The sequence below is a fragment of the Montipora foliosa genome, chromosome 14, assembly GCF_036669935.1.
Source record: "Montipora foliosa isolate CH-2021 chromosome 14, ASM3666993v2, whole genome shotgun sequence".
NCBI lineage: Eukaryota > Metazoa > Cnidaria > Anthozoa > Scleractinia > Acroporidae > Montipora > Montipora foliosa.
The window spans coordinates 22,985,901-23,003,400 of NC_090882.1; the positions used below are offsets into that span (position 1 = coordinate 22,985,901).

Here is a 17,500-nt window from a genome sequence, read left to right on the forward strand (position 1 = left end):
TATTTTCACCTTGAAATAAAGGACTGAGTCCTATTTTACTATAATTCGAAGTTTTTTTTCAATCTTGCTGATTCATTTCATGAATACTGGTGACAAAGAACTGTAGAAAGATTCATATGTTCACTTGACAAAAGTTATAAAACAGACAGCTATGCTAAGGACTGAGGACTTGTCAAACTCCCCAGTGTAAGTTTAAGCAAAAGAAATTACTACCGTGAAGGTAGTTTGGATATGTGGTCTTAATTAGCGTAAAATTTTGCCAACTTTGTTCCCAAATCTCTCTTAAAATACGGATTCCTTTCAGAAGCAAGATCAAACACTCGAAAGAGTGTTTCATCAGTAATATCATGGGTGACAAATTACTCCTTAATTTAGGCGCGAAATTTCAGCGTTAATTTATAATTTCACATGTCAAATTACAAAATTGCCATGGTAACATCTCTTGTATCTCGATCAGAGCCAAGATGGCGTCTAGATTTAAGACAGTGACCATTAAAGAAGTTACGAAATTAAAAGAAGCGGCAGAAAATTTAAATATGTGAAAGAGCACAATTAACTGGGTGAGAGTTTTTGAGAAGTGGTGTGACGAAAATAGCCTTGAGGAAAACCTGGAGATGATTCTTCCCGAGCAGTTGGATAAAGTACTCGAGCGATTTTACAATTATGGTTGTGAGCGTAATTTGTCACCCACGACATTAAAAGGTAATCAAATGGTTTTCTCGTGAAATTAGGAAATAATTTCACTTGCGTTTTGTCAAAATTCTGATAATTTGCCTCGCCTAAAGGCTCGGGAAATTATCAGAATTTTGAAATGATTTCCTAATTTCATTCGTCGCCATTTGATTACACATACATATTCAACCACCTCGAAATGTTAATCGGTTAAAAAACTCGGCCTTCGGTCTCGTTTTTCAACTTGGTGTTTGGATATCCGATGAAACACTCCTTCTCGTGTTTGATGTATTACGTCAAAAACTATGTCCCCTCCATTGACCGACTGACCCCTGGGAGTCAGACAACAGATTTTACTCTGTCTAACGCCAGATGATTTGACTTGTCAATTGGAGGCATCCTAGGCTTCCTGAGGAGTGAATGGGTAAATGCAAAAAAAAAAAGCATTACATAACATGTACCTTAGGTGATGGAACTTCCTTGGGGCCCTGAGGTTTCTGAAACGGATATGGCAATGAAAGTAGTGTGAATTGAAAAAACTAAACAAAATTAAGACGACAAAAGTTTTTGTTACTTCTTCATTAAGTACTTTTTTTGTAGGGAGGGGGAAGGGGTGTGCAGTAAAGACTTGTTTCCATATCTCAAAGTGCCCTTGGACGTGAGCTGCCTGGGAATGAAATTAAATCACTGGAATGAGAATGCTAACAGTTAAGCCTAAATATTGTTTTAGGCCTAATTAGGCCTAAGGTTAGCATTTCTAAGGGGTTTGGGCTTTTTCAACAGTTACATTATAACCTCAGTCTGAATTTTACACTGACTGATTCCAGTGATTTAATTTCATTCCCAGGCATCTCACGTCCAAGGGCACTTTGAGATATGGAAACAAGTCTTTAACGGGGTGTGCAGCCAATTCTGCCCAACATAGACCTTCTTGTATTCTTACAGTGGCGGGAGCATGTGATGAAGGCTCATGCAGGGAAAATAATTTGCATCTGCCTCTCCTTCATGCTTGTTTCCTGTGCAACCAAGAGAATACAAATATGGCCTATTATTGGCTTAACTTAATTGTCTATTAAATTTGGCTATTAATTCATGCTAGCCCACAGATAGAGCACCAACTATTAACAATAATTAACAATAGGACCCGTCGCCCGCAAGGGCCAGGTCAGTAGGTCAGTAGCCCATGAGGCGAACCCGAATGGGCTATTGACCTGTGGCCCTTGTTTTAGTATCATCCACCTAGTCGGACAGAAAAGGCAATAGCATAGTTAGCAAATGCAAGTTGAAGAAATATTTATTTGGGAATAAAACGAAAGAAAGCGTCACAATTTTCGCTACTTGACGACTATTACTAATAGTCTTTTAGTAGCGTAGCCAATCAAAATGCAGGATTTGCATTAGTCCACTAGTTGGCTGATACTAATAACTGTTAGTATATACTTAAACAGTGGATAGCATTGGACACGCGCGCTGATTGGCTACTCAAATTCTGGATATTCTTTGCTATTCACCTCGGAGCAATCCGTGCGGCATTTGCAGGTATAAATGAGTTAAAATCACCTTTTTGTGCTACATTATCTCAGTGTTTTAGTATATACTAAAACAACTGCTATTCACCTCAGTGTCAGTGGCTAGTGGTAGCTTTTACCTCACCGCTTCATGGCTCGGTAAATATCCACCACTAGCCACCTCCACTTCAGTGAATAGTTGCTTATTAGCTATTGTGTGGACGTCCAATGCTTATTTCCCATATATGGTGATTTGGGTGAACACTAATTATATGCCTGAAATTTCACCTTTTAAACCAAAACTTTAAGTCCACTTTCAATACTCAATTGAAATCCCAAGGGGTTTTCCTTTCATGAATACAATTGCCCTACATAAGCCACTGAAGATTCTTTAAGAAGCACTTATGAGGAAAAAGTAATGTTTCTGCAAGGACCACTTGTGTTTAAATTTTAAACCAAATGGTGCTTTCAAGACTCTATCATATCATATCATATCATTATATGTCTTTCTTTATCCTCAGATTTTAGAGTAGCTTGGTGTAGCTAATATCTCCGAGCATTTACCCATCCAACCATGATACAACACAGAAGACAGACCACAACACCGGGAACTACATGCCCTACTCTTTGCGACAAGTGTGTGAGTTCTTTTACGTCCCACAGGATTATGAACACTGAGGGGTTATGAGACGGGGCCTATGGTTTATCATCCTTATCCGAGAAGACTAGAGAGTCTAACCATTTGCAGATGTAATTACAAAGGCAGCACTTTCTCCTCAGTTATTTAAAGACCCTAATTGTTGGTCCGGCTGGAGTTGAACTCACGACCTCCCGCGTGACAGCCCGGTGCTCAACCAACTGAGCCACAGGTGCACGGTATATCGTTGCTTGTCCAAAGGGGAAATAGTCTAACCAGCCACTGTACTTATTTCTATTGCCAAAATTTAAGCCATGCTTCTTTATGTTCAACACTGTGGATGACTACTTCAAGCTAAATGCTTAATAAGAGAAATCAGTCACAATGAACCACTTACAAATAATGCCAGAGGAGATGTAGGAAGGGGTGGAAAATGTGATGGAGCCAAGTCTATTGCATCACTATCATCTTTACTGTGCCGGACTGGGCTTGCTTTGCTTTCCCTTTGCCGCTACACAATGAAAAACTAAGTTAGCCATAAAACTGGAAACAGGGCCCTATAGATCAGAGGACGACAACAGCTACTAGTACAAGTTTTCCATTCTAAGCAAGAACACTTAAAAAATGTAGGCCTTCAAACCATGTGCGCACACTCAGTACAGAAAAGTTGCACTCGTAGTCCTCATAGTTCAGAACAAAAAATACTAAGGAATCATTAACCCTTTGATGTCTGAACCAGCCAAAACTGGCCAGACTTTACTGTCTGACGCCAGCCAGACGATTTTACTTGTCAATGGGGAACCCCAGGAGTCAATGGGTTAAACTTTGGACATAAATAATTTTTATTGCTTACATTTCTTATTAAATTATTTTTATTGCTTCTATTTCTTATCACAGTAGTTTTCTGTTTTGATATCCATAATCCTTTGTGATTTATGTGACACATTTCCATTTTGAGAAAGTTCCTAGATGTTTTCTAACTGGATGCACTACAAAACCTACTGACAAAACTGATATTACCAGTGCTTTCACTAAGGGCTGGGGTCAGATAATCATTTCCCCATGTTACAAAATAATTATAACTAGGGTTTTGGTTCGAGGCTGGATGTTTTGTCCGGTTCTTTACCATTTCACTTCTAACTTCTCTGGTAATTTGACGCTATAAATTTGAAGATTTGCTGGCTTTTTTTTTTTCCTCTTTTTTCTCTTCTTGGACTTGGCTTCAGCACAGGAAGCCATGGGCTGAGTCATGCGCAATAAATCCTTCAAACTAACAAGTAGTCACACCACCTTATTTTGCTTACTATACAGAAGAATTGATCTTCTGGCCTTTCGTAAGTTTTTTCTCTCTAATCTCAAGAAAGTAAACAGCATTTGTGAGAGTTTCATTTCTAGTAATTTATCGGGAACCCAGAACTCCTTGAAGGTTCGCTCCCAAGGAACCTGTAATAACCCTTACAAGCTACAACAGAAAATAACCCTGTCCGCTACTTTCATTATCAAATCCAGAACTTTGAAAAGTTATCAAAAACACTGTATGACAACAACTCCCAGCAACTTTCTGGAGAGACCCCTAAGCTGCTTGCTTCTTTACTCTCGTCCACTAATTAGATTTACCCAGAAACTTGAAATCTTAGAGGAACTCCTGCACTGTGCCTATTCAAAGTGGTTTTTTACTTGTCCTTTCCTAGTTGTGAGCCGGGAAAAAGGAAACATAACATAGCTCCTTACCATGTGTTTGCTGACATCTTCACTGCTACCTCTTCTTCTCCTGTTCCGCCCAGTACGCCTATAACAGTGAACATAAAGAACAATCACTCCAGACTTAACTTTCACAGGAGCCAACTCTTTACAAATCACATGGTCACTGCTGTAAGGAGGCTACAAAAGATGGGCTTAAATACATAGAATGAACACACCACAGGAGGCAGTGCAGCCCAGTGGTTAGAGTGCTTGCCTTGAAACCCAGAAATCCCAGGTTCAAGACACACTCATTGAATTTGTTCCAGGTAGTCCCTGGTTCAATTTCTTGGCTGCACCTGTAAATAGCCAACTGGTTTGCCTCTGGCCAGTTAGGATTCTTAAAGTTGTCCTGTTTAATGCTTGGTGATATTAGCTACCAGTTACTCTAAAAATCCCAGGGTAAATAATGACACTTACTTAACAACCCTTGAGCTGCTTGCCAAAGAAGATGAATTAAAAGGAACTAGCCAGAACATACACATCAAGATTGAGAGAGAAGTGTTGTGCATGACTACATGCCTAGTATCTTTTAGTCTGTTACTTCAGTCAACTATATTTTCGGGTTAATTTACTGATTGTTTTTAGCAATCAAAAAAATCAGTTGGTACAAAAAAGAAAAAAAATATCACTTTTGTCATTATCACCACCATTCCAATGACAATGACAATCATCAGGCCATACAACTTTGCAATAATGCTGTTTTGTGCTGTTACTTTGTGTACAATAGACCTTTTTGCAGATACGGCAGCCATTTTGATTTCTAAATTGTTTCAAATAGCTATTATGGGACCCAGGGGGCAAATACATATTAATTTGCCCCCTGAGCATCCCATTATGTCTTTTGAAACAATAGAAATCAAAATGGCCGCCAAATCTGCAAAGAGGTCTATTCTTTCCTGTGAAAACGGCATGAGCAGAACAGAACCTTGCCTTCTGTCATTGGTCAAAGTTACTTGCTTTGGGCTTGTTTCCATTGTCAGATAAATTCTTGTTGCCTTTGTTAAAGCCACTAAATAGAATGCATCAAAAAATATTCTTCGAAGGCATCGCGATCAGCATAAAAGAAGCGTTGAAGAACTTTGAAGAGCACTGAATAACAAATTTGAATTTGTATAACAGTGCATTCACTGAAACCGGGGCTACCTAGATAATCATTTTACAGAAGTCAACCCCACAGACACTAAAGCACCACCGGTCAATGAGCAAGTCACGATTTCATTGTTTTGTACAGGACATTTGATTCGCTGGATCTGCAAATGTTGGAATCCATTGTTTCAGATCTGCTCTCTGATTGGTTTCCATTATCTGGGTGGCCCTAGCTTCAGTGAAGGCACGGCAATTGAGCTGGCCATAAAAAGTAGTTGCAAAGTTTCAACCAAATGAAATCTTTTAGTTGCAAAAAAGGAATCTTTAGTCACAAAAGCCACTCACGCAGGCACAATTTCAAGCCCTACAACAACGACAACACAAAAACTAGCTTCCATAACTGACCGCAAGAGCCCTACTATCCAAACAAACGACATCCACTTCTTCTGAACAACGCTACCAGCCACCTAAAACATCATTTTACATTAATTAAGTTAAGCCAACCTTGCATAATCGTCATCTCTATTTTCCCTTGGTCGATTGAATCCTGAAACTCTATTATTAACGTTGTTAGGAACACCTCCTCCACTATTGCTACTGACTGTAGATGAATTTTGTTGCCTATTACGCTGCATGTCTCTCTCTATTCTCTCTGGTTGTGCCTCTCTGTGATGCTTTTGGTGATTGGTTTGGAATCTGAAATTGAATCATGCATGTAAAATTAGTGATGGCATTAACACCCTGAGAACAGTTCCTAGAAAAAAATTATGAATTTTTTTTTTTGAAAGAAAAATGAGTTTCTATGAGCATAGCATGGCCGTAGCTAGCAGAGGGGCAAGGGGGACAGTCGCCCCCCCCCCCCCCCAAAATATTCGAAAGAAAAATTACTGCAGTCTCTTTCTGAAGTGTTGGGCAGATAGTTTGGACTTCATTGATATTACCTTTGAATCTTTTCACAGCCGATTCGCTTGTCTTGATTGATAAAGATATTTTTGAGAAAAGTCTGTTTGGAGACATCATAGACTAATCTGTTACTTAGTGATTCATCAATAGTTCAATAATAATAATAATAATAACAATAATAATACAACTTTATTGGGTAAACACAAATTACTGGTAAAACCAGTAGTTTACAAAACCTTAACCTCTAAAAGTACCTGTCTTTCTAAACTTGGACTGATTAATGTTTACTTATGATGAAATACACTGTAGCTATGAAAGTAGCACTTCCATGCCTCTGCATTTCAAATTTTTCTGGAAGAGCATTCCCCCCAGACCCTCATAACAACTTGTGCCTCCGGCGCTCACTTCTTTGCTCCCCCCTAGTCAAATATTTCTAGCTACGGCCTTGCATACATAAAAGAAAAACGAAGAAGATTGTTTCAAACTGACCATTAAAGCATGGGTGATACAATGCTGCAAAACATTAATAAATTATACAACATTTTCAAATAATCCATGCATTAACAGAGTTATAAAATAACAATCAAACTAATTCCAAACACCAGTGAAACTTTATCAATTTCTACTTTGCTTCCACTACCTTGGTCTGTTATTTCCTTGAAAGTTGTGCCTCCCAGGGCTCCCTGATGCTACAAAGTTAAGTGCAGAAGTAAAAAAAAAAAAATGTGAGAGTAAATCACCAGCTCATTACTTCAGTGACAATCAAAGGATGCAATGTGGTACTCCCTGATATCACTGTAATTCCTAGCTGATTACACCCATGGTAGATCACCTTTATGGGCACTGACGATTAACACAAAATCAACAGATTTCCCACAGGCATTTGGCCGGAAATTACAGGAGCATTCTGAACCAGCAATACATGTACAATACCTACCAACAATATTCAGTGGTCCAGGAGGGAATCCATCAGGATAACCAGGGGACTGAAGGAAAAAAAAATCAACAGACATGAAGAGCTTTCTCAGATACCTTTACTGAAAATACATGTAGTTGAGAGGCTTCTGAAAGAAACAGCTTAACTACTGTAGGTTACTTTTACAGCAATTACCAGTCACATCCATCAACAACTTTTTTTCATTATTGTTTCAAAACTGAATTTGGGTGGATGTCAATCAAATGTTTTCATGACGAATTCAACTGCCGTCATGTGAACAGGAGTACAACATATGGTCATGGAAACATTTCATTGATATCCACCCAAATTTAGTTTGGAAAAATGAAAAAACCAATTGAGGGGCGAATGTGACCGATAACTGCTTTAAAGTTTCTCTGTTTTCTGTGACAAGGTAGCCAATCTGCACCATGAATTGTGATCAGGTCTGCATTTGAACCCTAGCCCAGGATGTTTTTGAAACAAATCCTTGTTACCTAGTGAACCATACCACCTCCTCCACATACTTGCAAAGGGGTTTATTAAATGCCACACGCTCGGTAAAGTGACCGGTTGTTGGGCTAATTATTCATGCTAGCCCATACATAGAGCACAAACCATTGTTAACAATAATGGTACCCATTGTTTGGACGTCTGTTGTTTATTTCCATAAATTAATGGCGATTTAGGCTAACATGAATTATCTGCCAGTTGTTGACAAGACTTCGCCAGGTTGTTTAAATCCCCATACACTTTCGTTTGTTGAAAATATTGTGACAAAATAATGCCCAGCTGCAAAAGTCTGATAAGCTCCTGTGTAAAACCTTACTGACACCTGTTCTGACGAGTCACTTCATGTTACTACGATTCTCAGTTGAGTATGACACTAGGAAAGTTTGGTGACAAAGTTTCAGCGTTACAGTTTTCGGGGTTTGACGTCATTTAATTGGTAACGGTAACGGTCGCCAGTTTGAATTATACAGTTACCATTTATAGATTTTGGCGGGCTCATCGCTCGTGACGTCAAGGCCAAAAAGTTACTCTTGGGAATGAAGGAAGTTGCCCTTGACAACATGGTAACTTAAATGCTGACCCTTTGTCACCAAACTTCCCTAGTGTCATACTCAACTGAGAATCGTAGTATCTACAATTGTAGGTACTGGGCTTACCAAATTAGGATCCTGAAAGATTGGCTGAGCACCTGGAGGCCAAGTGGCAATCATATTTGGTGATGGGTAGAAAGGAAGTGCCTGAAAACACGAGCAACTGACTTATTTAAAGAGCACCTAAATTCAAAATTGTCTACAATTTTACTCTCCCCATCAAAAGCAAGAGTGTTTTACCATTAAAGAGAGTTTCAATTGAGTGTTGTAAAAGCAAAACCAAAGTCATTACTTTGGCCAGTCAAGAAAGTAAAAGTAAACCAATCAAAACTCAAAATAATTACACGAAGCCGACACAAAGCGCAAGAAATGTGCACGCGTGAGCCACGATTTGCTTTGGTTTCACTTCTGATTGGTTGAAAAAGTGGCACGAGAACTTTGAACCAATCACTGAGTGAAGTAATGCAAAACCAAAGCAATTGGCTAGTTATTTTCGATAGTCAATTGAAAACCGCTCTATCACCTCAAAACCTTGCTTTTTGTCTGACAGTTATCCAAACTAGCAGTAATTTGGACCCATGAACAGTGATATCACAGGCATGGGTCTGTTCTCGATTTTACCTCACAAACTGCTTTTCAAAGCAAAATTACTTTGAAAACAGGAATGTAAAATAGACACATGCCTCTCACATCACTGTCGCAGGTCCAAATTACTGCCAGTTCTGCCAAGTTGTTGCCAAGTTACATGACTTGCATGGCACAGAAAAAACAAAATTCTGGGTGACAATGGTGACATATGATTGCTTTGAATTTCTGTTAGGACCTGAAAATGTTTGACTTCAGGTGCACTTAAAAAGAAAAAAACAACTGTACTGCTGCTATTTTTTGCTTATGGCAGTTTTCGAAGTATCCTTTGGGGAAATTGGCTGCCAAACTTCAGATTTCCGGAAAAAAGGTTTTCTACTTTACACAAAGAATGCTATACATACCTGTGTGCCATTGAACATTGGAGGAGGAAATTGGAAATGAGGTTGGTTGTAAGTGGCCGGTTGTTCAACAACTTGTTGCTGACAAAGAAAAATTATTTTAGCATCGCACTTTTCTTGTGTTCATGAAAACATTGGAAAAAAAACCCTAGAATTAAAATCATTGAAATCAACATATGCACACCCAAACAATATCAGAAGGATTGTGAAAATACTCAACTTGATTTGCTAAACCAAAACATTGACAGAAATAAAAGAAACTCAAATAATTTTGAATAATTTATGTATGTTGTACTCAGTCCAACTTACTGGTCGAACTCCATTTTTGGGTACGTAGTTTGTCTGATGTATTGGCTTGGCTTTTATTCTGGCCTAAAAGAAATAAAAATATTAATACTAATTTTATATATTGTAGTAAACAATACTCTATTACTTTCCTTTCCTAAGATAAGCCCAGCCTATGGGGTGAAGGGCAACAATGGCCTCATATAAATGTTCTTTCTCATGTTTAGTTGGCTTTTTAGTTGAAACACAATATTAACATTTCATGAATATTGCTAGTGCTCACGGTTTTCGATTTTCACAGTAAAAACAGAGCCAGTATTAACTGAAAGTAACAGGACCCAAGCCAGATTTAACTCTGCAAAATGATTATTTGGACTTTAACCCATTGACATCCAAACCAGCCGAAACCGGCCAGACTTACATGTACTCTGTCTAACACCAGACGATTTTACTCGTCAATGGGCTAAGACAATTTAGGACAAAGCCAATGCAAGGGTTTCCATTAGGTCATGTGTATAGTCCTTTGGTGGGATCTGTGTGCTGTTCTGTGCTTCAGCAATTTACTTGGATTCTTACTCTTGCTTTCCAAAATAAGGTAAATATTGAATTTGCACGCTAGTTTTCAATATAGGTGGGCAATGGCTGGGCTACCATGGTGACCTCCTTGCCTCTGAGGAGATTAATGTCCCCCTTTGATGCTTCCCTTCAATACCATGGTCTTGGTATTTTAATGGCTTTTAGAGAGAATTCTCAAATTAGCTACATTACACAATAACTACAACAATATTCCATACCATAATAGGTTTGCCTCTAAACGTCTTCACTTCTTCTCTCAGGTACCTGTATGCCTGAAAAATTAACAAGTACTTAACCCACGTGAAATGAAGACAACCATCACTTTGATGTTTAGAAATCAAACAATTTTGATGGCAACATGTAATTAAGAACTTGTTGAACTTTGCCAGGGCTTGAGACTAATGGTAGCCAACTAGCCCCAGACTAGTAAAAATTCCATTGTGGCTAGTGGCTTTTGCGCTTCACTAGACATTTTGGCTAGTGAAAATTTGTGAGCACTGAAGGCCCAGAGGAAACCAATTAAAATCATTTTTCCCTTTGTAAAAAGTGACAAACAACAAAAGAACTGCTTGCCGCTAATGATTGGTTATGTGTGAAATCAGGCGGAACTCTAGGGGCCATGTTTCATGCATAGCACCTGGAGGTCACGCAAGCTTTCAAAAAAATTAAAAAATTTGCAGTGGTTTGAAAATTTGAGTGATGCCTATATAATATGGATGCCTATGTTTGCAACTTGTAAATATATTTAAGATGGAACGAATTATCATGTTCTTGAGAAATCGTGAATCGGCATTTTGAAAGAAAGCAATGCTTTTTGACGCCAAGTTGCGAAGTTCTGTGAGAATTTCTCACGGAAGCGAAATCCTCGGTTTTCGTTCTTGAGCGACGCCTATAACTATAACATCGATGCCTATATAGAGTTAAGGAGGAACAAATTATTTGTTCGTGCAGGGCTCGAAATTGCGACCAATGCAGTTGCATTTGCAACTAAATTTTTCCCTTTGCGACCAAAATATCTGGAGAAGTCGCAAATTTGCGACTTGTTGTCACCTTCGCTCTTTCGAAACAAAAGGGTTAGCAGTTACCACTTTGCTGCTATTTTTGCTAAAATAAATAAATGACAAAATTATTTTGTTTCTTGCTGTGAATTTTCTCGGAAGATAGCGTAATTGTAGAGTATTACGTCCATTCCTTTGATCATTTGCCATCTTCAGCGGTTTCTTTACACACAAGTATTGCGGGCTCATATTTTTTTGCTAAACCACAGCAAAACAGAGATTTCCACATTTAAGCTCACCTTCTGGGCATTTTCCTCAGAATCAAACTGCACATACCAATAGTTATTATGTGCAAACTCACAACTGGTCCAGCTTGGACAGTTATCACCAGAAAACAGAGCTTTGACATCCTATGATCGATTTAAAAAAAAAAACAAGTGAAAATGCTGATCATTGCAGTTATTAATTAATGTTAATTGAGCAATAACGAAAGGAATGCCTGAAAATTTCAGGCTTGAACCGTGACCACCCCAGAGAATCTGGTGCAGTACTGGCCAAGTTGAGCCCCAAGCCATCTGGGAACGGGTCCCACTTCAAATATTTGGGTTTCATTATACTAACTTTCGTCATAAAAAAACAATACAAATACCCATCACAACCACCAAATACTTCAGACTTTCTGAATTCTAATTTTTTTTTATTTTGTCATCGATTGTGTCCAGCTTGAGGAGTTAATTTCTTGTGTTTGAATTCCCACGTGTTACATGACGTTATCCGAGCTGTTTTTTTTGATAAGGAAAGGTTGTGTTTTTTGCAAGTTTTTTTTAATAGGCAAGACAAACGGTGATGCTTTGGATCTGTGAGTGATAATTTAAAATTTCAGTCGAAGTTCAACCTGTTGCACGCTTTCCATGTGTATTTCAAGCATTGGTTTGTTTATCGTGAGCGAAATGACAGAGAACCCAATAGCGAAGTATGTTAAATTTTTGTTTTGTGCAACCCCATTGACATTAATTATGGGCGAGTCATGCATGTTATCCAACTTTTTCGGAGTTAGTGTTAAAAATAGCATGCTTAACTTGATTATTAACATTGGCCATGTCAAAGTCACGGGCCGACGATGAATGGTGTATCGCTTACATCTGTAAACTCTTTCATTCCTAAAGTAAACCGCAAGTGTTGTTAAAATAAACAACGCTCTTTTTATGGAAAATTGAGATTCAGGTTTGCTTTTTTTGGCCGTGGAGATCTAGAACATTTATCAACTGGAGCCAACAGTTCCCACAGAGTACGGATTCCTTGAGACATTTTCAGACGCGATAGATGGAGCTTTGACAGCCCATAAATCGCAAGCAATGGGCATAACAGTTTCAAAGAAAGAGCCAAGTTATATTTTGAAGTGACGTTTCCGTCGCCTGTCATCGTTGTATATCTTTAAGTCCCTATTAAGAGGCAATAGATTGAATATTTAGCAATTATTGAATGAGGTCGAGTAGGATATGAAGAATTCTGCAGGTCGAGGAGGGTGTTATCCACCAAGGCCGAAGGCCGAGGTGGATAACATCCTCCGAGATCCGAGATGACGAAGTTTCTTTCCAAATTTGGTGAACAGCAGCTGGTTATGGTGAATTATGCCTGTGGTTTTAACCAATCAGAAATGGGAAAATATTTTGAATGAATAATAATACATATTCTTGAATATTAATAAGCTGGACCTCCAAAATTTGAAAACCTGGATACAGTACCGTGCAAATCTAATCTCGATTCGCAAAACTGTATTCTCAAAAACTTTGTGGATCGAGGTTCAAGTAGAGTTTAGAGACGTTCGAGGGCTTTCGAGAAATTTTAGAGACTCTCGAGTGGAGAAAACAAGGGAGTTTTTGCATGATTAATTTTTTACGCATGTCTTCCTGTCTTTTTTACAGGTTTTATTTTATCTTCCTGTTGGTTTATCTTCTTTGTACAATTCCTTTTGGATTATCTCACATACTTTTGAAAAAAATGTGTTTACCAAGTGCTGTAAGTTTTGCGATATCAATCAGGTGCTTTGTTCCCGGGTTGTTGATTTCAACTTGAATATTTAATTAGCCCTCTGCTGTGTTCTTCTTGCACATACAATAGATGTAGTCGTGAAAAATATTTCAATGCTGTATGTCTGCAAATAAGGAGACTGCCTGTCAAAAGCTTTTGTCTAATGCTATTGTTTTCACCTTGAAATCTCCCATCGAAATCCATCCTTGATTCTCTAATCTCGAAACTCTAGCCACGAAACTCGATTCTCAAAAACATTGAGGATCGCGGAGCGAGTTTCGAGTAGAGACTGTCAAGTTACTTTTGCACGGTACAGTACATCTCTACAAATACTATTGTTTTTGATCAGACATCCTGCAGAAACTTTTGGTTTGAGGTTGGGCAGTTAAAAAGTTAATAAAATTCTTGAGCACAAAAAACACTTTCCAAAAGTGCTACAAATATATATACTGTACCTCAATAGGAGTTGACTCTGGTATCTCTCTTAGCACTACAATACACCTCTTAACATTTGGTCGGACTTTTTCCCCTGTATCATCCACCTGCAGATTTGGTGATTCTAGAACAAATAATCATCAAAAAAGTCTTGAGCAAAACATTTCAGGAATTTGCAGATTTCAAAAGAGGGACAGTGTTTTCCTCAGAATGCAATGTTGTGTCTACAGACTTACCTCTCATGACATCCTTTACCAAATCAAGGTCAGTCGTCAACTTTTTAACCTATCAATTCAAAATGAAATAAAATATGCAACGGTAAGTTTTGTAAAGGATTGAAAACATGCTAAAATGCAATGGAAATAGGCCATACAATGAAACAGTTCTTATCAAAGCAAGAGTTTCCCATGATGAACTTTTTAGCATATTGTTTTAGGGATGGCAGATGTCACTCCATTTAAGTGCTTTTTACAGGAAATTTATTTGCACAGTGTTTAATGTATCTGACAAAAAACCCACCTTGCCATCATTATGAAAGCTGTTATAATTAGTATGAAATTAGCATTTTACAAGGAACCAATGTTTCCCTGATCTGACTTATATAATAATGGTATTCCCTAGAGGTAGAAATTGATGATTTCAATATTCACACCTATATCTGAACATGGTGAAAAATCAAATTTTACCAAATCAGCTCACCTGATTGAAATTTGCAACCGTCCAGATGGGAACATACTGATCTCCATCCATTTGGGAAACTACAATTAACAGAGGTTGTACAAATAATTGTTTTGTTTCCTCCCATTTTACAATTTGATGCTTGTGAAATGATTTACTTTAAAAGTGAAATAATGATCAAGGAAAAAGCAATAGAACCAGTTCCAGAGATGTTTGCTCCTTTTGAGATCAGATTCTGGTTGGCTACAGGATTTGTGATAAAATTACTTCATGTGGTAAATGGGGAAATGAAAAATTGTCAGCTAAAGCTAGGGTGCTGCCTAGGAAAATTTTCCGGGGGCCCTTTGGGCTTCCGACATTAAAACTTAGTAGCCAGAGTCCTTTTTTAAGAGCCCAGAATTAATTAATTCCAGTTGGGATCAAATTTACAAGAAAGTGAGGATGAATCAAGTAAGGCGCATGTTCGGGCTACTTATTCAGAAATTCTGTTGCCCGCGCTCGCAAATAAGGCACCCCAGGCAACCGGGCGACCGTTAGGCAGCAGCCTTGTAAAGGGTAACCTTTCTCAAAATAACATCAACGAGTACCATCCTTGGAGGTCGTTGGAACTACAGCGTTATAACTGACAGGTTTAAAATACAGTTTTAACTTTTGACCACACAATCCACACCCTTGGAAACATGGCATAAATTAGACTTCGGATACGTTGCCTTTTAAAACAACCTGGCTACGATTTTTACAACAGCACTTTTTGCAGGGGTATATTTGTCTACAAAAATCTGATTTGATTGAAGTTTTGTCATGCTAGTCTTTGTGGAGGAAGAAGAATCCTTCCAGGAGACCTTGGACCCTTGGACAAGAGAACACACAAACTGAAACAGACTCAATATGACAGGGGATCATGAAGTCAACTAGCATTCAGATTGGTGGAGGAAGATGTATCCACCACTGCACAATCCCTGCTTGCAAAAATAAAACTTGTTCTTAGAGTTGACTTACCTAAATAAGTATCACTAGCCAGATTCTCCCTGTTGTTAAGAAACAACAACAAAGACTTAAAATTTCTATTTCATCAAACCAGATAACTTCATCGCATTACATTTTCCTCCATGAACATTTTAACCCAAATTCGTAGTGAACTTCCCATAAGGGAACACAAACTGAGTCACTGATGTGGAGAACACTGTTTCTTGAGACCAAAAAAATTAACCCATTGACTCCTGGGTTTCCCCATTACATAGCAATAATATTGCTATGCTTTCAAGTGTCACTCCCAGGGATCGGGTTAATTCAATAACCCACCAAAATAAAATCTGTCCCAAAGCCATCAAACACTATCCACCCCCAGGAGCCTTCAAGTGCTACTATGATCAAAAAATCACTTCCTTTTTTTTCAGCAGATTTTCAAAGTGTGATGCTTAACAATTGACTGGCAAAATTTTGAGCTTTGATTTTTAGCCAAGGGCTGTTCACTTTGAGTGTAAGTTTTGGATTTCACCGTCAGCCATTACTCAAATTCAAAACTGATCAGATCTAATGAAAAGTGACGTCATTGATCCAGCTTATTATATAAGCAAAACACTACTTTAAAAGTGTGAACGCCTGAATCAACACCCAACCTTGTTCAATGAGCTAGTCTATAAAGAAGTTCTCAAATGACTGTCGAAAGTAATAATGTGATTGCAATAATATTGCTTTGCTTTGTGATCGGTTTAAAAATCTCACGCCAGTTTATCAAACAATCAAAAGGAAAACCAAAACCAATTGCGACTCGCACATGCAATTTTTCCTGTGCTTTGGGCAAGTTACATGGAATTGCTATGAATTTGGAGCGGTTCATTGTACTGTTTGCACCTGCTGTGATTGGTCAAAGTAATTACTTTGGTATTTGTTTTACGACACTCAAGTAAAACTTCTCTACACTGTAGCAGTTAATTACAAATAACTTCTCACACACTGAATGCCATTCGTCTGCCACACAAGAAACAGAAAAACTACCAGCTACACCTGGGCACGTGGGGACCACAATCATTTCATTTCATTCACCAACTAATCAAAACTCTAGCACTCAGGTGAAGCAAGATGAAAATGCTACAACCAATAATTTCTCTCTCCTGTAACCAGCTACATAGTACCTGGAGGAAAAGTTAATTTTGAACCCAGTATTATTCACAAAATTTAGCATTACCTTGAGAAGTAGTATTCCAACTGGTTCCGGAGAAGAAGTTTTAACTCATCAATAGGAAGTTCATCAGGAGATAATTCTGAGGGGACAGTGACAACTTCTGGAGTAACTGGGCTACCATAGGGCCCATAGCCATTCATGACTGAATCAGGACTATATTGCATATTGTCTAACTTAGTGGAAGCTGGTATCGTCTCCTGCCATTGATCAGGAGGGGTCACTGGAGAAGTACCGACGACAGCATCTGCACCATCAGCAAGTGTCATGTGACTAAAATGAAGACAAATTTCACAATTTTGATGAGCATATTTTGTGACACTTAAGTTTCGCAATTTTGTGAAAACGTTATATTCTGAATCACTTTAATTTCGCGTTTTTGAGTAATACACAATTCACATTTTATTCGCAATAATACTTCCCTTCCAGTTAATACACCCTTTATTCCCGCCTTCTCCCATTCTTTCGAGACATGAACCCTCCCCTGTGCCCTGGCGAAAAAGTTATACTGTACTGTGACATTTGCACCAACCAAGCTGCATGTATTGGTTTCAAACCGATATTCATAAACAAAGGGGTTTGCAAATTCCATTATAGGTGACAGTTATGATGGAAACATCTAAAAGGACCATAAAAGCCATTGAGATTTAAGCAACTTGTGGAACAGCATTACAGTGAGCCAGTTAACAGACAATTTGAAGACTGTACAAAAGAAGTGCTGCCTGGAGAGTAGATAGAAAGCC

The 17,500-nt window shown here is 38.4% G+C and overlaps 1 protein-coding gene across 1 annotated transcript in view; it reads right to left on the reverse strand.

Moving 5' to 3' along the window:
* Positions 1–17,500, reverse strand: part of LOC137984371 (la-related protein 4-like) — a 28,221-nt gene that overhangs the window by 3,292 nt on the left and 7,429 nt on the right. The window contains exons 4-19 of the mRNA XM_068831545.1: positions 16,764–17,030; positions 15,575–15,603; positions 14,597–14,655; positions 14,134–14,182; positions 13,918–14,021; positions 11,731–11,841; positions 10,652–10,705; positions 9,882–9,944; positions 9,576–9,653; positions 8,653–8,733; positions 7,487–7,535; positions 7,190–7,238; positions 6,151–6,342; positions 4,549–4,606; positions 3,215–3,328; positions 1,134–1,169 (exon numbers count right to left, since the gene is read on the reverse strand). Of these exons, the coding sequence (XP_068687646.1) occupies positions 1,134–1,169; positions 3,215–3,328; positions 4,549–4,606; positions 6,151–6,342; positions 7,190–7,238; positions 7,487–7,535; positions 8,653–8,733; positions 9,576–9,653; positions 9,882–9,944; positions 10,652–10,705; positions 11,731–11,841; positions 13,918–14,021; positions 14,134–14,182; positions 14,597–14,655; positions 15,575–15,603; positions 16,764–17,030 (1,393 nt within the window). The remainder of the gene's footprint in view (positions 1–1,133; positions 1,170–3,214; positions 3,329–4,548; positions 4,607–6,150; positions 6,343–7,189; positions 7,239–7,486; positions 7,536–8,652; positions 8,734–9,575; positions 9,654–9,881; positions 9,945–10,651; positions 10,706–11,730; positions 11,842–13,917; positions 14,022–14,133; positions 14,183–14,596; positions 14,656–15,574; positions 15,604–16,763; positions 17,031–17,500) is intronic.